This window comes from Balaenoptera physalus, assembly GCF_965194825.1.
Source record: "Balaenoptera physalus genome assembly, chromosome: 8".
NCBI lineage: Eukaryota > Metazoa > Chordata > Mammalia > Artiodactyla > Balaenopteridae > Balaenoptera > Balaenoptera physalus.
Window position 1 is genome coordinate 101104707 of NC_138887.1, and position 24274 is coordinate 101128980.

At 39.1% G+C, this 24274-nt stretch overlaps 1 protein-coding gene across 4 annotated transcripts in view; it reads left to right on the top strand.

The window, feature by feature from the left end:
* The window catches only part of AHCYL2 (adenosylhomocysteinase like 2), a 175084-nt gene that overhangs the window by 142471 nt on the left and 8339 nt on the right, over positions 1-24274 (top strand). For all 4 annotated transcript variants that reach the window (XM_082473010.1, XM_082473011.1, XM_082473012.1 and 1 more), the window contains exons 7-12: positions 1759-1865; positions 3329-3445; positions 6837-6900; positions 7382-7470; positions 10151-10221; positions 18431-18525. In XM_082473010.1, coding sequence (XP_082329136.1) covers positions 1759-1865; positions 3329-3445; positions 6837-6900; positions 7382-7470; positions 10151-10221; positions 18431-18525 — 543 coding nt within the window. The remainder of the gene's footprint in view (positions 1-1758; positions 1866-3328; positions 3446-6836; positions 6901-7381; positions 7471-10150; positions 10222-18430; positions 18526-24274) is intronic.

Sequence of the window (24274 nt, forward strand, 5' to 3'; positions counted from 1 at the left end):
TAAAAGGGAAAGGTAGATGAGAATACTGAGACTAAGACACAATCTTTTTTGTCTCTGATCTTTTGTGTGGCTAGGGATCAGAGGCTGCAAGGAAAAACTCCATGAGGGATTTCATACATGTAAAAAGGGAGAGAGAAACTCAGAGGAGCCTTTCCGTTTCTTAGGGAATCTGTTCTGAAGGTTTCTACTGGGAGAAAATGGAGCACTATTTTATGGTATGGAGCAAGTGTAAGAGTTTTAATAAGAATCCTGCCTTGGATCCCTGCTCTCAAATAAGGTTTAGTGGAATCAGAGAAAATAGATCAACAACAAGAGCAGAAGTGGGAATTCCCTGGCGGTCCAGCGGTTAGGACTCAGCGCTCTCACTGCCAAGGGCCCAGGTTCAATCCCTGGTCAGGGAACCAAGATCCCACAAGCCGAGCGGTACGGCCAAAAAAAAAAAAAAAACGAGCAGAAGCAAAATAGATCAGGTGGTAGACATGAGGTTGGAGATTTTGTGTACCCAGGGGTCCAGTATGGCATCTTTGGCACTTGTAGTAGAGTTGATAATTGATGGGACTGCAAAATGGGTGCTTGCCAGTGGAGGGCAGCTTAGTCCTGTGGGTCTTTCCAGGAGGGTGGGTGTAACAACTTGGAAAGTCCTGCCAAGCGTTTCTAACAGCTAGATGAAGGGCTGAAATGCCACAGCCTACTGCCTAATAGTATTCTAATCTGGTCTTTCTTTAGCTTATTTATAATTCAGAAACTTTCCTCTGCTGATGAAAGCTCCAGTGGGCACAGCATCGTGTTTATCTTTAATCCCAACCTGAAATAGTGATGAGCTATTCAGAGGCATGCTTGCGCACCTACATGCTGCACAGTTCCCTAGTTATTTTTAATTTGGTTTATAGAGAGTGTGAGGCTGTGCTAGGCAAAACCCTACAGTGCTGCCTGATCATTTTGGATAGGAGAGTGCCTGTACTTTGGGAGACGGAAAGGATTAACGAATACACATTTGTAAGCCATTGTTCTGGGAGGGAGACTAATTATCTGGCTTTATTTAAACTAAGCTTTTACTGATGATATTTAAAGTCCTGAATTCAACCAATATAAATATGCTAATATCAAGTTTAGGCTTTCTGACTACCAACAGTACAGCCAAGAGCTAATGGTCTAGGTAATCACTTAAGCTATTAGTCCGTAAGAAAATCCTCATTGCGCTGCTGTATATTTTGATCCTAGCAGGTATGTCATTTGGGAAGGTCACTTGGCTGTGAGAATTACAGTTGGCCTTTCATTTCACTGTTTTTTTTGTTTGTTTGTTTGTTTGTTTATTTTTGACTGCATTGGATCTTCGTTGCTGCGCGCGGGCTTTCTCTAGTTGCGGCGAGTGGAGGCTACCCTTCATTGCGGTGCGCGGGCTTCTCATTGCGGTGGCTTCTCTTGTTGCGGAGCACGGGCTCTAGGCATGCGGGCTTCAGTAGTTGTGGCATGTGGGCTCAGTAGTTGTGGCTCGCGGGCTCTGGAGCGCAGGCTCAGTAGTTGTGGCGCACGGGCTTAGCTCTTCCCCAGCATGTGGGATCTTCCCAGACCAGGCCTCGGACCCATGTCCCCTGCACTGGCAGGCAGATTCTTAACCAGTGCGCCACCAAGGAAGTCCCTCACTGGTTTTTTTTCCTTCAGTGTAATGACTGTTGGTCATTATACTGACTCTTAAGTTACTTTGCATAACCATTTGGGAAATTTGAAATATGACATTATTGATGCTTATTATTGCAGATCTTGGATGATGGAGGGGATCTTACTCACTGGATTTATAAGAAGTATCCCAACATGTTTAAGAAAATCAAGGGCATAGTGGAAGAGAGTGTTACTGGAGTCCACAGGTAAGATTTGACATGGATATGCCTGGTTTTGTGCAGCCTGGACATATATTCTTTTTTTTTTTTTTTACAAATTTTTATTTATTTATTTATTTATTTATGGCTGTGTTGGATCTTTGTTGCTGTACGCAGGCTTTCTCTAGTTGCGGCGAACGGGGGCTACTCTTTCATTGCAGTGTGCGGGCTTGTCATTGCAGTGGCTTCTCTTGTTGTGGAACATGGGCTCTAGGCGCTCGGGCTTCAGTAGTTGTGGCACGCGGGCTCAGTAGTTGTGGCGCATGGGCTTAGTTGCTCTGCGGCATGTGGGAACTTCCCGGACCAGGGCTCGAACCTGTGTCCCCTGCATTGGCAGGCGGATTCTTAACCCCTGCGCCACCAGGGAAGCCCCTGGATATATATTCTTATAATCACATACTTATAGAATACATTATGTTAAAAATTGAAACCTGATCTGAAATGATGAGATATGAGTCTGCACACTTGTTTTTTAAATTAACAACACAAATAGCAAACTTAAAATAGTGAGGGGGGAGTAGCTAGGGGAATAAGTGTGGTCCTCATGTTTTCTAGTCGTTGTAATACAATGACTGCTTGTCCTTTTTGGACGAATTCATTTATTCAACAGCTATTTATTGAACTTCTACAGTGAACCAGGAACTACTCTAAGAACGATGCTAGGGATCTAGCAGTGGGGAAAACAGACAAAAGCCTGGGCCCTCATAGAGCTTATGTTCTTACACAGAGAACAAGGATTTAGGGTTCTGTTTCTCAAATGAGCATTAATTCCCTGAGTAAAATTGTAACCATTTCTGTTTCCTGTTATTTACCCAGAAAGAACTGAAAGTATGAAAGTTTTAGGGAAGTAAATTCTGAATAAGCCACCATCACTGCTTCAATATACTGTGATCTTTTTGAATGTATAAAACTCTGGATTGTCCCATATTTTCAAACTTTTAGAAAGGGATGAATTTTGAATAAAACACCTGGTTCTAATTTTTAGTTGACTCAGTTTAAATAAAACCCCTATATACAGATATACATATTTATAGGTATATGTATTGAAGTTATAAAATTGAGACTATTGGAAAGTTAAACTATTTGAAAGTTAAAGTTGTTACATTAGAGTAGTGGGATTAAAATAGTACTTAAAGTTTCTCTTTTTATAATTAAAAAGGGAAATAAAACTAATAAGCAATTAAAAATTTTACATTTTAATGCTTAAAATTTAGTGGTGGGTCAAAGATTTTCCCCACATGCCTTTTGATTAATATCTTTATTTCTAAGCTGTATACAGATTCTGGAAAGCTATTCTTTATTTCTCTGTATACACCTTATAGGATGAAACTAGTTGTGTCTCAGGCTCTCATGCCTACTCAATTAACTTATTTGTGAAATTTGATATGAAACTGATGGTAGATTGTAATATCTCATTGTTTTATGTTCTTCTTGATTTCCTTCATCCTCAGGCTGTACCAGCTATCCAAAGCTGGGAAGCTGTGTGTTCCAGCCATGAATGTCAATGACTCAGTCACCAAACAGAAATTTGACAACCTCTACTGTTGCCGTGAATCAATTCTTGATGGGTAATGTTTTGTTATCTTCGGGATGAACTTGAGTTGTTGAATTGAGGTTCTAAATTTTTTGGTTTTGGTTATTTCTAGAAATGATTCGTGTAGCAACTCTGGATCTATTACTACATCATACTCAATATTTTGTAACCCAAAGCTACCATTGCTGTCACTGTTACATCACACTCAATATTTTATGACCCAGAGCTACCATTGCTATCACTATTTCAAGCAAATCTATTTTACTTAAAAAGTCAGACCAGCCCCTATCTATTGGTGGCAGAGTTTTTACTTTGTCACCCTATCAGGCCTGGGAGTCAGTAACTAAAGTCATTATAAATAAGTATCTTTGATGGTTTAGGAAAAGGTTCCTGGTATTTCTCTTCCAGGTTATGTTGTCAGTTCTTAAACTCCAACTATCATACAATTCTCTGGCCACCTGGAAAGTTGTGGTGAGCACAGGGTTATTTCCCAGTGGCATTTGTAGTTTTTCAAATCTGTAAGGACTGCAAATCTGACAAAACCTACTTAGATATAATATACCAAAAACTGTGTTCGTCTAGTGCCCAGTTTCTGTTTCTACACTTGTGTCCTGAAATTCCTTCATTCTTGCTGGGAAGACTCAGTAATTCCCTATGTGAAACCATTAAGTTGGTTTAGAATATCGCCAAGCCAAATGGTTTCCTTCATGTATTAGTTAATGGAAAAGTGAAGAAAGGGCCTGTGGGCCACATTACTAGTCTGAACCCCAGGCAATTTGCAACACCACAGGCACTGGCGCAAGAAGGACTTTGGTTTAACAACTGGTTCTATCATTTATTAACTCTAAGACCTCAGACTAGTTATTTAACCTCTCTGTGCCTATTTCCTCATCTGTAAAATGGTGACAGTAAGACCTATCTCATAGAGTTATTGTGAGGATTAAATGAGATAAGGTATGAATCCTGGGGATCAATGTTAGTTCCCTTGCCCTTCTTTCTAGAACCCTATATAGTAAGTTTAGGATTGAGTTAGATCTTATAAGAAGACTTTTACTTTGAAATCTTTTTTTTGTGTGTGTGGGGTGGAGGGGGGTGTTCAATGCAAATTCAAACTATTTTTAATTATTACTCCTATAGAGTCAGTAGTATTATCAGATTGGACATTTGAGTGAATTCTTACTGCATCAGGCTGTTTACAGACTGTCCCTAGTTCTGTCCACATATAACTGTTATTGTGATGCACAGCTTTGCACCTGATAATAATGATTTGGATATATACTCATAAAAATATTTACTCATCCACAACTGTTTCTTATAGATTTTTCAACTCCCAAATCTGTGAGCCTAAAATCTGCCTATATTTAGTAAAAGATGCATGCAGGTACCTCTACTAGCTCATAAACATGGACAGAGTCCCTCCTAAGCAGTGATTACCCTGTGGATCAGAAAGATACTTTAACGTCAGAAATGTATGAAAGTGAAAGTAAGATGGAAGCAGTGGAGCTGGAGTTAAAGTTAATAAAGAAATAAGAAAACATCACCCATCTACTGGAAACCTGCTGAGTAGTAGTAAGAGCTTGTTGGCATTTTCAGATGGTGAAAAACTTTCCAATTGGGTCATGGGCAGTTGCTCCTCTCAGAGGAGTTGAGATGTGACTGGGCGCGTTCAGGGTGGTACGGCCGTAGACTCAGAGGAGTTGAGAGTAGGAGAAGTTAAAGAAGAGGCAAAGTATGCTCCAGGGAAGGCTGCAAAATAGAGAGTCCATATGAGGAAGGGATTAGGGATTGAGCTTCTGTAGCTCTGAGCTGGTTGCACACTGCACCATAAGCTATGAGGGAATGGCCCCACTCAGTCCTAGAGGACACTTCTGTAATTGGTCTGCAATGCCAAAAAGCAAGGCAGGTGCAGCCTTATGGAGACTGATGAAGGAAGACTTGGTAGGAAGAAAAAGGATATCCCAGATAGGATTTTTAGATCATAAAACAGATCGTATTTCAGGAACTCTTCTAGAGAGTTCTGGGGCTAGAAGAATTAGAGAGAAGTCAGAGACTTGGCATGACTCTTATACACCGCCAGACAGCTTACACTCACATCCCCAAAAGTCCTTCCTTGACGGAGGTCTTTTCTATCCTTTATCCTTGAACCTTGAGGCAGATCTGGGTCCCTCAGATCACAAGGAAATCACTGCCTAACTGGAATCCATCCTGGTCTGTCATCCTATCATTTGCAGAGTAGTGGTGTTGATGAAGTTTCCCTTCCACCACACAGTCATTTGTAGTCACAAAGAGAGAGTCATCTTCCTTTGGGAAGAGAGTCAGAAAGGCTTGTGGGTAGTCAAAGCAAAGGAGGCTCAGAAATATGATTATTGATTTCCTTGCTGTGCTGAGCCAGTCAAGGACCATTCTAAGCCATGGCTTTTGAGTATGGTGGTAGCCCAGCCAGACTTACCCTCTTCACTCAACAGAAACTGCCTCTGCACTTAATTGATATTTATTGAGTTTCATTGGAGTTCATGGAGTTATACTAGTTCCTAGTGAGTGGAGTTGTCAAATCATTAAAAAGATAGGATTTCTACTTTGCCTTTGGGGCATTTATAGACTTTTCAGCAGGAGAGGTTAACAGATGAGTAGAAAGACCTACAAGTATTTGTCAGAACCGTCTGTCTCAGAATGGCAGGTTTTAGTTGAAGTTTCTTCTGCCTAGCCAGGGCTTCCTAGAGAAGGGAGACCAACTGACCCTACAGAGAAACCAGAAACTGCTCCTACAACTTCTTCCAAGAGACCTTGAAAACAGTAAGGACCTTTATTCTAGCTTCATAGAGAATCAGAGAGAAAGAGGTAGAACATGTCTGAGGAAGACTCAGCCCAGAAAACTCACTACCTCATGTAGTCAGTGTTGGTGTGTTTCAAGGCTCTTCTCCACCTTGTTGCCCATTACCCTCCCTGGTGAATTAATGTGGGACCTATTGGCAATTTTGATACTACTAAATGTAGGACTCATTTATCAGCGTTATGTTTTATGTGTCTAATTCAATAAGCTACAACATTCACATTAAGCCAGAGCTTTGTCACCTCCTAAATAAAAATTACATTTATGTTTAAAAGTTACTTTGTGGTCTATAGCTTCTTCCCTTCTGTACCACTCCCAAAACAAGGGGAACAAAAAGAAAAAAGGCCTCACATAGAGATGGAATTGATTGGATAGCATGGATAAGAAAATACATATTTTATTGAACGTTTCTTTCTAGTCATTAAATCGTTTCTCTAGGATAGAAACCAGGCTTGCTTTCAACATTAAAAAAAAAAAACAAAAACAAACCCCAAACCAAAAAAAAACCAAAACCCAAACATGAAAACAAAGGAGCTCAATCTAATCTCAAGGGAGAAACAAGAGATTTTTCTGATTTAATTTTTTTCCCCCGTAGACTTAAAAGAACAACAGACATGATGTTTGGTGGGAAGCAGGTGGTGGTCTGTGGCTATGGAGAGGTAAGGTTTAACCTTTCAATTATTAGGTGTTTAAAATGTATTTTGCTGAAATATACTAGAATTTTTCACTTGTATGGACATAAAAGTACATTCATTTACCACTTTAAATGGGAAAAAAGTAACTTCAGAGGCCCTCTGGTTAAAGTACAATCTTTCTTTTTCCGTTTGCATTTTTGCTATTTTTTCTTTAAGTTGATTTTCTGACTGTTCCAGTGCACTGTTTGTGATGTTCTTTTAGCTTGTGTTTTGATTATAAATCATTGAGTGTGGGTGTTCTTATGCACATGCATGTGCTAAGCAGGGTTTAGGAGTTTGTTTATGAACTGCATTCATTTTATTTTTTTCTTATTTTTCCCTAAGCGTGAATCTATTCAGTGAAATTCCTTTTGGGGGCGGAAAGGGGGGTACACTTTACCAGAAGCTTTGAGAAACTGTTTTCTTTGTGACTTTCCTTATTATGTGTACTTTCTCCTCTCTTCAGGTGGGGAAGGGTTGCTGTGCTGCCTTAAAAGCTATGGGCTCCATTGTGTATGTAACTGAGATTGACCCCATCTGTGCTCTTCAAGCCTGGTAAGCATACAAAAGGAGATTTGCTTTTTCCTCTCACCACTGTCTAACATATGATCTTCTAACTGCCTCCAAAAAATGGCCTAGTTAATGCCACATTTCATCTTAGAGGGGCCTAGGTCCTGAGAAGCTGCCCAGATCCTGAGAGGCTGCTATTAACTGTAAGCGCCTGTCTTTCAAAGATCTAGGAGCTCTGCTCTGAGAGAGCAGAGACTGTCAGAAGCTACAATTTAGAACTCCTGTGGCAATAGTAACAGGGGTCGCCTTGAGCCAGAGAGCAAGTAGCCCCTTATCAGCTCCACATGCCATCCTTCTCCCTTTGAAAACAATGATCAAAAAAGACATAGGCTGGCATCAGATCCTTTCTGAAGTGATGCACTGAAAAGAGCGCTTCTGTCACATTCCTCCCCAAAATGCATAACCTAATGTAATCAGGAGGAAATATCAGACAAATCTAAATGAAGGATAAACTCTACTAACTCTTACTGAAGGGTATATAGGAGTTGTTTGTACTATTCCTATAATTCTTAAGTTTGAAATGATTCCAAAATTAAAAGTTTAAAAAAAAATAGTTCCTTTCCCATCTAAAAATGTGGGTAATCTTATCTACTTCAACTGTGAAAGTTCAGAAAATAATGATATAATTATTACATATGATTATACATTATATAATAAATATATAATTATGTAAAGTATAGAGGTGCTGTCACATAATAAATGCTCACTAAGTGGTAGCTATTATTAAAATTGTCTCTTGCCACCCTCAGCAGGATAAAATACCACTGTCCCTGAAAACTACTGCAAAGTCCCCGTGTCTGTAGCCTGAATAACCCACCCGGTCTTTACCATTAACCCTCCAGAGGAAGGCACCCAGCATAGATGAGGCATGGCATAAAGATGTTTCCATAACCATTTTCTCCTGTCCTACCACTCCCCACACACCCTAGCCATCAACACACAGTTTTCCCCAACAGAGTTGTTGGCTTTGTCTGAGTCAGGGCTCCAGCACACGAAGGGAACTATCACCATTCTAGCACTTTTTCAGGGTTCATTAGAGAAACCTGAATGTGCTTTAATACTGACTGAGGTACTGATTCAAACTATCTTATAGACGTGAACTGATCACTTATTCTATGTTAGGTACTGTGCTCTGTGCTGAGGATGAAAGATGAGTAGATGAACGAGACAAGGTCCCTGCTTTTAGAAGCACACAGACAAATAACCTCTGTGCAGTGTAGTAAGTGCTGTGATAGAGATAAACAGCACATGCTTCTGTAGGAGCACAAAGGAGGAATATCTAACTAAAGAGCAGGGCGGTGAGGGTAGAAAGAGGTGTCAATGGAGCTGAGTCTTAAAACTTATTTAAGTGACTTCTTAGTTTGGAAGTAAGTTTCAGGTACAGGGAACATATGCAAGGTCACCTAGGAAGTAGAGAGCACGGCATGTTTATATTTAAGAAGCTGAAAGTGTTTTAATGGAGCTGGCCGATAGGACAAATTTGGGGGAGTGGTAATACCTGAGTAGGAATCATATGTCAGTATAATCATATATCAACATAAGTATTTGGGTCTTATCCTGATACCAGACAATGTCACCGAAGTATTTTAAGCAAGGAAGTGACATGAGCCGGATGGCATTTCAGGAAATCACTCTGCAAAATGAATTAGAGAGACATAAACCTAGAGGCGATGAGATGGGGCCAGGGGCTACTACAGCAAGAAATAATAAGACCTGAACATCAGGCCTGCACGTCTAGAAAAGAGGGGATAGATTAAGAATTAAGATTTTAAGGAATTAAGGAAAAAGAATCAACCAGATTTGGTGACAATTTTAATTAGGGAGAGGTAGTAGGCTAGGACATTCTAGTTTATTTGACTCGTAGAGCTGGGTGAACAGTAATGCTATTGATTAAGATAGAAAATATAGAAGAAGAGAAACAGGATTGGTGGTGTGGGTAAGATAATGAGTCTGTTTTCAAGCACAATAAGTTTGAGGTCCTTGTGGGACATGAGGAGGAGCTATCCAGTAGATAATTTGATCTATGGCTCTGAAGCTTTGGAGAGATCTAAGCTAAGGATGTTATTGTGCAAATCAGCCACCTGTGAGGCATCATTTGTAGCCAAGGGAAAGGAATGGATAAGTGCCGAAAGAATAGAGAAAAGAGTACCCTACAGAGTACCAACATTTAAAGGTTGACTGAGATCGAGAAGGAGCAATCAGAAAAGTAAGAAAACCAAGAGAAAACGGTATCATGGACTCCAAGAGTATAGAACCTTAAGAATGCAAATAATGTTTAATGTAGCAGAGGATATCAAGTAATATTAGAGTCTAAGAAAAAATTGTTTTTGGCATTCAGGAGATCATTGATGATCTTGGGGAGAGCAATTTCAATGGGGTAGTAGGTTCAGGTAAAATGGCACTTTCTAGAAACTTGATTGGGGTTTCATGGTTAACTCTGCCTCCCTATTATCAGGAAGAATTAGGTCCCAGTGTTAGAAAGAACCTTTTATTTCTGTCCTGTATGAACTAAGGAAAGAGTTTGAATTTTTCACTAAGAATAGTCCAGCTGTATCAAAAAGTGATGTAGGTACCAAAGCAACTTGGGTAATAGCTTTTGAGGTTATGTGGCAGAAGGCTCCCCAGCTGCTTTTTTAGGTTAATTGATCATGCTTTATTTCTACAGTATGGATGGATTTCGACTGGTGAAATTAAATGAGGTCATCCGACAAGTGGATATTGTTATTACCTGTACAGGTATGATTATGACATATAAGGTGGGGTGGCACTTGGGGACACTTTCATGGAACAAGTGAAAAATGACTGGAAATGTTCTGAACAAAACCAAACTCTAAAAGCCAGAGATAGTAGTCCACAAAACCAATCTTTCACATTCTTCCTACCTCTTTAGAACTCTGACCAAAAGTATACCATTAGGTCATCCCTAGAGGAAAGTTTCTCTCTAGTCTTTTTAACTGTTCCATATCTCCATCCATCCTCAGCTACCTAGGAGATGGCTACCAGTGAGTTTTATTTGGGAAGCTAGATCTTAAATTTGTACATTTTTTAAAATTTTACTTCCAAAAGTGATGTGTATTTCTCTCTAGTCCCTGTAATTAAAGCAAGGCTAGAGCAAAATTCTTTGTAGTTAGAGAAAGTGGAAAAGGTAGTTGTGTTAATTCCCAAAGAGGTAGATTTTGAGTTTTAGAGAGGAATATGCAGATATGGCTACTTTCCTTGGACTGAGATATTTTATCTTTATGTTAGAACCAAAAGCCATTGGAATATTGGGTTTATTTTATAATTCTATTTTAAAGGAGGAAAATCAGAATATTTAAGAATAAAACTATTATTTGTAGTCTCAAGGAGAGCTGGGGGCAAAGAGGGACCATAAGAAACTGTCCTTGGGGCTTCCCTGGTGGCACAGTGGTTAAGAATCTGCCTGCCAATGCAGGGGGCGTGGGTTCGATCCCTGGTCCGGGAAGATCCCACATGCCACGGAACAACTAACCCCGTGCGCCACAACTACTGAGCCCGCACTCTAGGGCCCACGAGCCACAACTATTGAGCCCGTGTGCCACAGCTACTGAAGCCCGTGTGCCCTAGAGCCCATGCTCTGTAACAAGAGAAGCCACCGCAATGAGAAGCCCGCACGCCAGAACGAAGAGTAGCCCCTGCTCACCGCAACTATAGAAAGCCTGCCCACAGCAACGAAGACCCAACACAGCCAAAAATAAATAAATATATTCATTTTTTAAAAAAAAGAAAAAAGAAACTGTTCTTGTTTCACATCAATCCTTCAATCTCTTTTTTTGTAAGTAGCTTTATTGAGATATAATTCACTTACCATACACATTTTACACATTTTAAGTGTATAATTCAATGTTTTCTAGCAAATTCACAAGGTCATACAACCAAGACAATCAAATTTTTTTATTGAGATGTAATTTACATACCATAAAAGTCACTCTTTTAAAGTATACAGTTCATACAGTTCTGCAGCCTGTGGAAGGAAAACCACATTCACAGAAAGACAAGATGAAAAGGCAGAGGACTTTCTACCAGATGAAGGAACAAGATAAACCCCAGAAAAACAACGAAATGAAGAGGAGATAGGCAACCTTCCAGAAAAAGAATTCAGAATAATGATAGTGAAGATGATCCAGGACCTTGGAAAAAGAATGGAGGCAAAGATCAAGAAGATGCAAGAAATGTTTAACAAAGACCTAGAAGAATTAAAGAACAAACACCTAGCAGAATTAAAGAACAAACAAACAGAGATGAACAATACAATAACTGAAATGAAAAATACACTAGAAGGAATCAATAGCAGAATAACTGAGGCAGAAGAACAGATAAGTGACCTGGAAGACAGAATGGTGGAATTCACTGCCACAGAACAGAATAAAGAAAAAAGAATGAAAAGAAATGAAGACCGCCTAAGAGACCTCTGTGACAACATTAAACGCAACAACATTCGCATTATAGGGGTCCCAGAAGGAGAAGAGAGAGAGAAAGGACCCAAGAAAATATTTGAAGAGATTGTAGTCGAAAACTTCCCTAACATGGGAAAGGAATTAGCCACCCAAGTCCAGGAAGCACAGAGAGTCCCAGGCAGGATAAACCCAAGGAGAAACACGCCGAGACACATAGTAATCAAACTGACAAAAATTAAAGACAAAGAAAAATTATTGAAAGCAACAAGGGAAAAACGGCAAATAACATACAAGGGAACTCCCATAAAGTTAACAGCTGATTTCTCAGCAGAAACTCTACAAGCCAGAAGGGAGTGGCATGATATATTTAAAATGATGAAAGGGAAGAACCTACAACCAAGATTACTTTATCTGGCAAGGATCTCATTCAGATTCGACAGAGAAATCAAAAGCTTTACAGACAAGCAAAAGCTAAGAGAATTCAGCACCACCAAACCAGCTCTACAACAAATGCTGAAGGAACTTCTCTAAGTGGGAAACACAAGAGAAGAAAAGGACCTACAAAAACAAATCCATAACAATTTAGAAAACAGTAATAAGAACATACATATCGATAATTACCTTAAACGTGAATGGATTAAATGCTCCAACCAAAAGACACAGGCTTGCTGAATGGATACAAAAACAAGACCCATATATATGCTGTCTACAAGAGACCCACTTCAGACCTAGGGACACATACAGACTGAAAGTGAGGGATTGGAAAAAGATATTCCATGCAAATGGAAATCAAAAGAAAGCTGGAGTAGCAATGCTCTTAACAGATAAAATAGACTTTAAAATAAAGAATGTTACAAGAGACAAGGAAGGACACTACATAATGATCAAGGGATCAATCCAAGAAGAAGATATAACAATTATAAATATATATGCACCCAACATAGGAGCACCTCAATACATAAGGCAACTGCTAACAGCCATAAAAGAGGAAATCAACAGTAACACAATAATAGTGGGGGACTTTAACACCTCACTCAAACCAATGGACAGATCATCCAAAATGAAAATAAATAAGGAAACAGAAGCTTTAAATGACACAATAGACCAGATAGATTTAATTGATATTTATAGGACATTCCATCCAAAAACAGCAGATTACACTTTCTTCTCAAGTGTGCACGGAACATTCTCCAGAATAGATCACATCCTGGGTCACAATTCAAGCCTCAGTAAACTTAAGAAAATTGAAATCATATCAAGCATCTTTTCTGACCACAACGCTATGAGATTAGAAATCAGTTACAGGGAAAAAAACGTAAAAAACACAAGCACATGGAGGCTAAACAATATGTTACTAAATAACCAAGAGATCACTTAAGAAATCAAAGAGGAAATCAAAAAATACCTAGAGACAAATGACAATGAAAACACGACGATCCAAAACCTATGGGATGCAGCAAAAGCAGTTCTAAGAGGGAAGTTTATAGCAATACAAGCCTACCTCAAGAAACAAGAAAAATCTCAAATAAACAATATAACCTTACACCTAAAGGAACTAGGGAAAGAAGAACAAACAAAACCCAAAGTTAGTAGAGGAAATCATAAAGATCAGAGCAGAAATAAATGAAATAGAAACAAAGAAAACAATAGCAAAGATCAATAGAACTAAAAGCTGGTTCTTTGAGAAGATAAACAAAATTGATAAACCTTTAGCCAGACTCATCAAGAAAAAAAGGGAGAGGACTCAAATCAATAAAATTGGAAATGAAAAAGGAGAAGTTACAACGGACACCACAGAAATACAAAGCATCCTAAGAGACTACTATAAGCAACTCTATGCCAATAAAATGGACAACCTGGAAGAAATGGACAAATTCTTAGAAAGGTATAACCTTCCAAGACTGAACCAGGAAGAAATAGAAAATATGAACAGTCCAATCACAAGCAATGAAACTGAAACTGTGATTAAAAATCTTCCAACAAACAGAAGTCCAGGACCAGATGGCTTCACAGGTGAATTCTATCAAACATTTAGAGAAGAGCTAACACCCATCCTTCTCAAACTCTTCCAAAAAATTGCAGAGGAAGGAACACTCCCAAACTCATTCTGTGAGGCCACCGTCACCCTGATACCAAAACCAGACAAAGATACCACAAAAAAAGAAAATTACAGACCAGTATCACTGATGAATATAGATGCAAAAATCCTCAACAAAATACTAGCAAACAGAATCCAACAACACATTAAAAGGATCATACACCATGATCAAGTGGGATTTATCCCAGGGATGCAAGGATTCTTCAATATATGTAAAGCAATCAATGTGATACACCATATTAACAAACTGAAGAATAAAAACATACGATCTTCTCAATAGATGCAGAAAAAGCTTTTGACAAAATTCAACACCCATGTATGATAAAAACTCTCCAGAAAGTGGGCATAGAGGGAACCTACCTCAACATAATAAAGGCCATATACGACAAACCCACAGCAAACATCATTCTCAATGGTGAAAAACTGAAAGCATTTCCTCTAAGATCAGGAACGAGACAAGGATGTCCACTCTCACCACTATTATTCAACATAGTTTTGGAAGTCCTAGCCACGGCAATCAGAGAAGAAAAAGAAATAAAAGGAATACAAATTGGAAAAGAAGAAGTAACACTGTCACTGTTTGCAGATGGCATGATACTATACATAGAGAATCCTAAAGATGCCACCAGATAACTACTAGAGCTAATCAATGAATTTGGTAAAGTCACAGGATACAAAATTAATGCACAGAAATCTCTTGCATTCCTATACACTAACAACGAAAGATCAGAAAGAGAAATTAAGGAAGCAATCCCATTCACCATTGCAACAAAAAGAATAAAATACCTAGGAATAAACCTACCTAAGGAGGTAAAAGACCTGTACTCAGAAAACTATAAGACACTCATGAAAGAAATCAAAGATGACACAAACAGCTGGAGAGATATACCATGTTCTTGGATTGGTAGAATCAATATTGTGTAAATGACTACACTACCCAAAGCAATCTACAGATTCAATGCAATCCCTATCAAATTACCAGTGGCATTTTTTACAGAACTAGAACAAAAAATCTTGAAATTTGTATGGTGACACAAAGAACCCCGAATAGCCAAAGCAGTCTTGAGGGAAAAAAACGGAGCTGGAGGAATCAGACTTCCTGACTTCAGACTATACTACAAAGCTACAGTAATCAAGACAATATGGTACTGGCACAAAAACAGAAATATAGATCAATGAAACAGGATAGAAAGCCCAGAGATAAACCCACGCACCTATGGTCAACTAATCTGTGACAAAGGAGGCAAAGATATACAATGGAGAAAAGAGAGTCTCTTTAATAAGTGGTGCTGGGAAAACTGGACAGCTACATGTAAAAGAATGAAGTTAGAACACTCCCAACACCGTACACAAAAATAAACTCAAAATGGATCAGAGACCTAAATGTAAGACCAGACACTATAAAACTCTTAGAGGAAAACATAGGAAGAACACTCTTTGACATAAGTCACAGCAAGATCTTTTTTGATCCACCTCCTAGAGTAATGGAAATAAAATCAAAAATAAACAAATGGGACCTAATGAAACGTAAAGGCTTTTGCAAAGCAAAGGAAACTACAAACAAGACGAAAAGACAACCCTCAGAATGGGAGAAGATATTTGCAAATGAATCAACAGACAAAGGATTAATCTTCAAAATATATAAACAGCCCATGCAGCTCAATATTAAAAAAACAAACAACCCAATCAAAAAATGGGCAGAAGACCTAAATAGACATTTCTCCAAAGAAGACATACAGATGGCCAAGAAGCACATGAAAAGCTGCTCAACATCACTAATTATTAGAGAAATGCACATCAAAACTACAGTGAGGTATCACCTCACACCAGTTAGAATGGGCATCATCAGAAAATCTACAAACAACAAATGCTGGAGAGCGTGTGGAGAAAAGGGAACCCTCTTGCACTGTTGGTGGGAATGTAAATTGATACAGCCACTATGGAGAACAGTATGGAGGTTCCTTAAAAAACTAAAAATAGAATTACCATATGACCCAGCAATCCCACTACTGGGCATATACCCAGAGAAAAGTATAATTCAAAAAGACACATGCACCCCAATGTTCATTGCAGCACTATTTACAATAGCCAGGTCATGGAAGCAACCTAAATGCCCATCGACAGACGAATGGATAAAGAAGATGTGGTACATATATACAATGGAATATTACTCAGCCATAAAAAGGAATGAAATTGAGTCATTTGTTGAGATGTGGATGGATCTAGAGACTGTCATACAGAGTGAAGTAAGTCAGAAAGAGAAAAACAAATATCGTATATTAACGCATGTATGTGGAACCTAGAAAAATGGTACAGATGAACCGGTTTGCAGGGCAGAAATTGAGACACAGATGTAGAGAACAAACGTATGGACACCAAGGGGGGAAAACCGCGGTGGGGTGGGGATGGTGGTGTGCTGAATTGGGCGATTGGGATTGACATGTATACACTGATATGTAAAAAATTGATGACTAAGAAGAACCTGCAGTATAAACAAACAAACAAAAAAAATCAAAAAAGACATATGCACTCCAATGTTCATTGCAGCACTGTTTGCAATAGTCAGGTCATGGAAGCAACCTAAATGCCCATCGACAGATGAATGGATAAAGAAGATGTGGTACATATATACAATGGAATATTACTCAGTCATAAAAAGGAACGATACTGGGTCTTTTGTAGAGATGTGGATAGATCTAGAGACTGTCATATAGAGTGAAGTAAGTCAGAAAAAGAAAAACAAATACCGTATATTAATGCATATATGTGGAACCTAAAAAAATGGTACAGATGAACCGGTTTGCAAGGCAGAAACAGAGACACAGATGTAGAGAACAAATGTCTGAACACCAAGGGGGGAAAGTGGCGGGGGGTGGGGGGATGGTGGTGGTGTAATGAATTGGGAGATTGGGATTGACATATATACACTAATATATATAAACTAGATAACTAATAAGAACCTGCTGTATAAAAAAATAAATAAAATAAAATTCAAAAATTCAAAAAAATAAAAATAAAAAAGTATACAGTTCAGGGACTTCCCTGGTGGTCCAGTGGTTAACACTTCACCTTCCAATGCAGGGGGGGGCGGGTTCAATCCCTGGTCGGGGAAGCTAAGATCCCACATGCCTTGGGGCCAAAAAACAAAAACATAAAACGGAAGCAATATTGTAACAAATTCAATAAAGACTTTAAAAATGGTCCACATCAAAAAAAATATTTAAAAAATAAAAAATAAAGCATACAGTTCAGTGATTTTTACTAAAGTTGTACAACATCCCATTATCTAATTCCAGAACATTTTCATCACCCCAAAAAGAAATCTTATACCATTAGCAGTCACTCTTCTTTCTACCCTTCGCCTTTCCGCAGCCCTAGGCTACCATTAAATTCTCTGTCTCTATGGATTTGCCTATTCTAGATATTTCATATAAACAGAATCATACAATATGTGGTCTTTTGTGACTGGCTTTGTTTTACCTAGCATAATATTTTCAGGGTTCATGTATGTTGTAGTGTGTATCAGTATTTCATTCCTTTTGATTGCTGAATAATATTCCATTTTAAGGTTATATCACATTTCAGTGATATCCATTCATCAGTTGATGGACACTTGGGTTGTTTTTACTTTTTGGCTATTATGAATAATGCTGCTATGAACATTGTGTACAAGTTTTTCTGTGAACATGTCTTCAGTTCTCTTGGGTATATACCTACAGGTGGAATTGCTAGATCATATGGTAACTACTTTTAACATTTTGAGAAAATGCCAAACTTTTCCAAAGTAACTACATTATTTTACAATCCTGTCAACAATGCATGAGAGTTGAAGTTTCTCCACATCCTTATCAACACTTGTTATTGTCTGATTTTTGGATTATAGCTATCCTAGTATGTGTGAAGTAGTGTGTCACTGTGGTTTTGATTTGCCTTTCCCTAATGATGTTGAGCATCTTTTCATGAGTGTGTTGGCACATCTTTTGTACATCTTCTTTTAAGAATGTCTATTCAGATCCTTTACTCATTTTTAAAATGAGCTGTCTTTTTATTATTGATTTGTAAGAGTTCTTTATAAATTTTATTATTGAGTTGTAAGAGTTTTTATCAGATTTATGATTTGCAAATATTTTGTCCCATTGTGTAGGTTGTCTGTTCACTTTCTTAGTGGTATCATTTGCAGCACAAAAGTTTTTAATTTCAGTGTAGTCCAGTTTACTTTATTTTTTCTTTGGTTGCTTGTGCTTTAGGTGTTATCTAAGAAACCATTGCCTGACCCAGGTCACAAAGATTTATTCCTATACCTTGCTAAGAGTTTTATAGTTTTAGCTCTTATATTTAGGTCTCTGATCCATTTTAAGTTAAGTTTACATATGGTGTGAGGAAGAGGTCCAACTTCATTCCTTTTCATGTGGCTATCTCTTCTGTTTTTAAGGTAACAAGAATGTGGTAACCAGAGAGCACTTAGACCGTATGAAGAATAGCTGCATCGTTTGTAACATGGGACATTCCAACACGGAGATTGATGTGGTAAGTTCAAGTGACTCATCATTGGGTTTTGTTTTTTTTTCTCTCTCTCCTTCCCAAGAAACATAAACTAGAAAAAGAACGAGCAGGGTCACCAGCCATCCTAAGCATGACTGTACTGGTAGAGCTGTTCACAGTCTGTTCACTCACTAGCCTTATGGCTTGTGCATATGGATTCTACAAAGCTTCTTTATCTCAACTTAATCATTTCAAATGATTGTTTTTTTTTCCACCTAAGCTTGATACCTACCTGTACTGTAAGCCATTTTATCTTTATGATTAGGATTAAGAGCTGGGTAAACTCAAAACTACAAAAAGGATACAATAAATGTGAGTCAGTATGCTAGTCAGTATTTTGGAGAGATTTGATTTTGCCATAAAGGTGAGATTAGTAGGTTGGTCCAAGGAAACAAGTCAAGGGAGGGAAATCTATGGGCTGGGTTGAGAACACTGCTTAAGACTGACTGTGTCTGTCAAATATGGTGGTTTCCCTTTTCTCTCCCTCTTTTATGGGGCTAGGTCTCCCCTTAACGTATTTTCCAAACTGTAGTATTGGATCTATAGATGTCACAATCAATTCAGTAGCATGTGTTCCTCAAACCTGGAAAACCTATAGCTTTGGTTCTCTAGTTTTATTATAGTCACCTAAAATTTTCTGATCCAACAGAACACTTGATCCTATTAAGGTGCCCAAGTAATAGTTAATAGAAGTGTTATTTATTTCTTTTCAGACTTACCAAAGTATCTCTCAGTGTGACTTTCACTCTGGTTTTAAGTTTTTATGGCATTTTTCTGACACAACTATATTTCTCTCTGGGTAAATGGCTCAAGCAAAGCATGCTTTCATCTCCACTGAGGGCTGCTCTGATTGAGCTTCAGCATTGCCAGGTAAGGATCAGTTGGTATACTGAGAGCCTGTTGGATATCTATTTTAAATGGTTTCTCTTTTTAACTCTGTGCTCTATTCTTCTGTTATTAAAAATAGCTGGAAAAACAACCTACCAAAGCCTGTTTCTACCTTTGAGGTTTTGGAGTGGCATGGCTCCATTACTCTGTCTTACCATGATATTTTGCTTAAAATGAGTAATTTATTTAGTTTGTGTTTTTGAGGGATTTGTTGTTGTTGTTTTGGGGGGTGTTTTGTTGTTTTTTTTTTTGTTTGGTTTGTTTTTATGGTTAAGTTTCACTTTTGTGCCATACTGCCCATTTACTAAATGGTCAAAGGTATTAATATTTCTAAAACTATCTAGCCTATGATTGTCCTTTTCTGGATTGATCTGCTTGTAGAGCCCCCAGATGGAAAAAGCTTAAAGGGAAGTGGTCATGCTCTGAGCCCTGAAGTGAAATCTTCTGAGTAAGCGAACAGGGAAGGAATTTCCCTTCTAAACCCTCAAGAAGCTCTAAAATAAAGATAATTTCAAATGCAGTCATGTAATTTTTATATTTTTACTTTATCTCATTTCATCCTCTTGACCACCCCACGAGGCAGTATTCTTATTCCTGATTTTCAGTTGGGAAAATAAAAGGTTAAGTACATTGTTCAGTCATAGCCGTTGATTCAAAAATGAAACTGAAGCACAAAATTCAGGTTTTTTGACTTCTAGTCCAGTTTTTTTGTGTTTTTTTTTTTTTTGGCCGTGCTTGACAGTTTGCAGGATCTTAGTTCCCTGACCTGACCAGGGTTGAACCTGGGCTCAGGCTCAGGCAGTGAAAGCACCGAGTCCTAACACTGGACTACCAGGGAATTCCGTTTTTCTGTATGTTATACTATGATCTCCTCATGCTTTTTAGATTACCTTCAAATTGTGGTGGTAATCTCTTCTCCAAAGGCAGCCCAGATATAAGTAATCTCTCAGGATAAAGGCCAGGAGACTCTTTACCTTCAATCATAAATATTTATTGTGTGATTGCTATATGCCAGGTACTGTTCTATATGCTTGGGATCAGTGCACAAAACAGGCAAAGATTCCTGCCCTCGTGGAACTTATATTTTAGTGAGAAGAAGGACAATAAACATAATAAGTAAAATTTATAGTATGTTAGAAGGTGAAAGCACCGTAGAAAAAAGAAAAAGCAGAGCATGGTAAGGGAAAATCAAGAGTGCTGGGTTGTTATTTTAGATAGAGGGATCAAGGTATAAGCCTCATTTAGAAGGTGATGGTTGAGCATATCTGAGGGAATTAGCCATGTTGACTTTTAGGTGAAGGACATTTCAAGATGAGGGAACAGCCAGAGCAAATGCCCTAATGCACGAGTTGCCTAGCTGTTTGAGGATCAACAGTGAGGCCAGTATGACTAGAGCAGAAGAGCATGGGGCAGGGAAGAGTGGAAAATGAGGTCAGAGGGGTAATGAGCCACATCTTATAAGACCTCAGATGCCCTTGTAAGAACTCCTGATTGTGTTCTGAGAGGAATATGGAGCCACTGTAGGATTTATGCCTTCTGTTTTAAAAGGATGATTTTTTTATTTTAAAAGTATCACCCTGGCTGCTGCATTGAGACTAGACCTACTTTTGCAGGTATTGCTAGGTAGCCCCAGTATCTGCCACTGACACTAGCCAAGAGCCATCTTTCAACTCTCTTTGTGCTCTTCTTAGCAGAAAGTATATGACTAAGCGGTCCAGAAAGGGAGATGTTCAGAATGACTTTGGAAAAGTTTAATTATGCAACTTTCAATGGTAGTGTCACAGGGCATGCAAAGTGAAATTTAAGGAAATAGCAAACTCAACTAAACTGATTCCAGAATGTTCATTCACTACTTAGCAAATTTGTGTTGAGTACTCACTCTGCTCTGTGCTAAGTACTAATTGGCTGAAGAAATAACAGTGAACAATATGCCTGCTTTCCTGGAGCTTATATTCTAGTGTGGGAAACAATTACTAAATAGACAGTTATGGACTTCCCTGGTGACACAGTGGTTAAGAATCCGCCTGCCAATGCAGGGGACATGGGTTCGAGCCCTGGTCCGGGAGGATCCCACATGCTGCGGAGCAACTAAGCCCGTGCGCCACAACTACTGAGCCTGCACTCTAGAGCCCGCAAGCCACAACTACTGAGCCCATGCGCCACAACTGTTGAAACCCGCACGCCTAGAGCCCGTGCCCTGCAACAAGAGAAGCCACCACAGTGAGAAGCCCACACATCGCAATGAAGAGTAGCCCCCGCTCGCTGCAACTAGAGAAAGCCCACACGCAGCAACGAAGACCCAACACAGCCAAAAAGAAAATAGACAGTTATTTTCAGTTAGTGCCTAATACTGAAGTAAAACAGAAAGATAAGGACGTTGAGGTTGCTATTTAATTAGGGTGATCAAAGAAGGTGTCTTTGAGGAGATAACATTTGAACAAAAACTTGAATGACCATTCTATTCAGAGAATGGTGAGTAAAGACCATGAGGTAGAAACATGCTTGATGTGTTTGAGGAACAGAAAAGGTGCCATTGTGGCAGGAACAGAATGGGCAAGGGGATGAGGGATAAGAGACAGCAAGGAGGTAGCGGGTTATGTTGAGCTTTGTAGGCCATAGTACGGACTTTAGATTTTATTCTGCGTACAAGTGAAGCCATTGGAAGGCTTTGTGTGGGTGACTGATGAAATCTGACATATGTTTTAAAAAATTACCTTGGCTGTTGTATGAAGAAAACACTTCTGGAGCTTGAGTGGTGATAGGGACGATAGCAAACTCTTTCAGTATTTCCAGCAATAGAAGGAGGTAGCTTGGATTAGATGGATAAACAATGGAGGTGATAAGAAGTGATATATTGTGAAGGTAGGACCAATGGGCTTTGCTACATGGATTGGATGCAGAGTGTGATAAAAAGAGAGGAATCACTATAAGTTAACTCAGCAAAACTGGGAAGGAAAATGATTTGGTAAATTTTTATCCAGAGTTTTTAGTGATCAAAAATGTAAGGATCTTTTCTGGTGGAGGAATTTACAGTTTACCTAACCTTGAGATGTTGACTGCTGCATTTTTAGGAAGCAATTGCTCATGGAAAGAGTTGGTCATTTAGAAAGCTGTATTTTTTTCTGAAAAATAATACCATGAATACTTAGGGGGCCTGTGATAGGGATGTGCTCTTAGCTGCCTTTTGTCCAAGTCTTTCTGTCACATACTTCCTTTCTCTTGAAAAGAAACCTGCTTACCCGTATATAACACATAGACAGCCTGTGTGATTATAAGCTTCACAGTTCAGGTGGTTAAACCATTATGTGCGCATGCTTTAAAAGTTTTTGCCAGCCTGGGCTACCCTGGTGGCGCAGTGGTTAGGAATCCGCCTGCCACTGCAGGGAACATGGGTTCGAGCCCTGGTCCGGGAAGATCCCACACGCCACGGAGCAGCTAAGCCCCTGCGCCACAACTACTGAGCCTGCGCGCCTAGAGCCCGTGCTCTGCAACAAGAGAAGCCACTGCAGTGAGAAGTCCACGCACCACAACGAAGAGTAGCCCCCACTTACCACAACTAGAGGAAGCCCGCGTGCAGCAACGAAGACCCAACACAGCCAAAAACAATAAATAAATAAAGTAAATAAATTAAAAAAAAAAGTTTTTGCCAGCCAACGAATTACAGCCTGAGACTTGCTACTGACTCCATGCTTCGCAGGACTAGACGACAACTGTTCTTGGCTTTACAGTGGGACATACACCTAGTTTGGGAAGGGAGTGGGCATAGGGGACCTTTTTCCTGGTAGATTGCTTAGTGATTGTAAATCCACAAAAGAGACATTGGGTGTCTTTAAGAGAAATTCTTGTAAAACTGTGCTAGCCATAAGAAACCCTTCTCTCAAGGAGTGTAAATGCCAAATAGACTTTAATAGTTTATTGGAACTGCATGGGCAGTGCTGGGGATAACTTAACCAAGTTGCTCTTCAAACCCCATTTTAAACCCTCAGGTCTTTTGCTTGCATCATAGCCATCCCAATGCTCTAGTAAATTGCCTCTACTAAGCACTGATCATTTTTATGATGTTCCTAAGAAGCTCCCTTTCCTTGGTTCCACCACATCTTTTTTCCCAGGGAATACTTCCTAAGACAAGAGACTCTTGTTGTCATTGTGTCAGCTCTTTACTTCCAGTCATCAAGATTGCTTGTCCAATGGAAGATTAGGAGTATGAAACACTAAGAACTTGAAATACTTTAAAGTCCCATTATCTCAATAAAATTGCTAGTGTTACCAAGGAGTATCTCTTGGCTCTACATGGTTATTGTCCTCCATGGTGATATTTCTAAAGGCTGAGGGATTTACTCTGTATATCCTTAACGTCCCAAAATGGCCTATTTGCTTAAATTCTTTTTAACTCTATTTATAGTGTTTATTTATAAAATTTCTTTTTAAAATCCTAATTTTAAAGTAGTACTTCCTCAATTTAACATTCAAGCAATATTGGGCTTCCCTGGTGGCGCAGTCGTTGAGAATCTGCCTGCCAGTGCAGGGGACACAGGTTCGAGCCCTGGTCTGGGAAGATCCCACATGCCGCGGAGCAACTAGGCCCATAAGCCACAACTACTGAGCCTGCGCATCTGGAGCTTGTGCTCCGCAACAAGAGAGGCCACGACAGTGAGAGGCCCGCGCACCGCGATGAAGAGTGGCCCCCACTTGCCACAACTAGAGAAAGCCCACGCACAGAAACGAAGACCCAACACAGCCAAAAATAAATAAATAATTTTAAATAAATAAATAAATAAAATTCAAGCAATATAAATATGTATAAAGTAAGAAGCAAAAAATTTACGAAATTGAGGTTACAGCATAT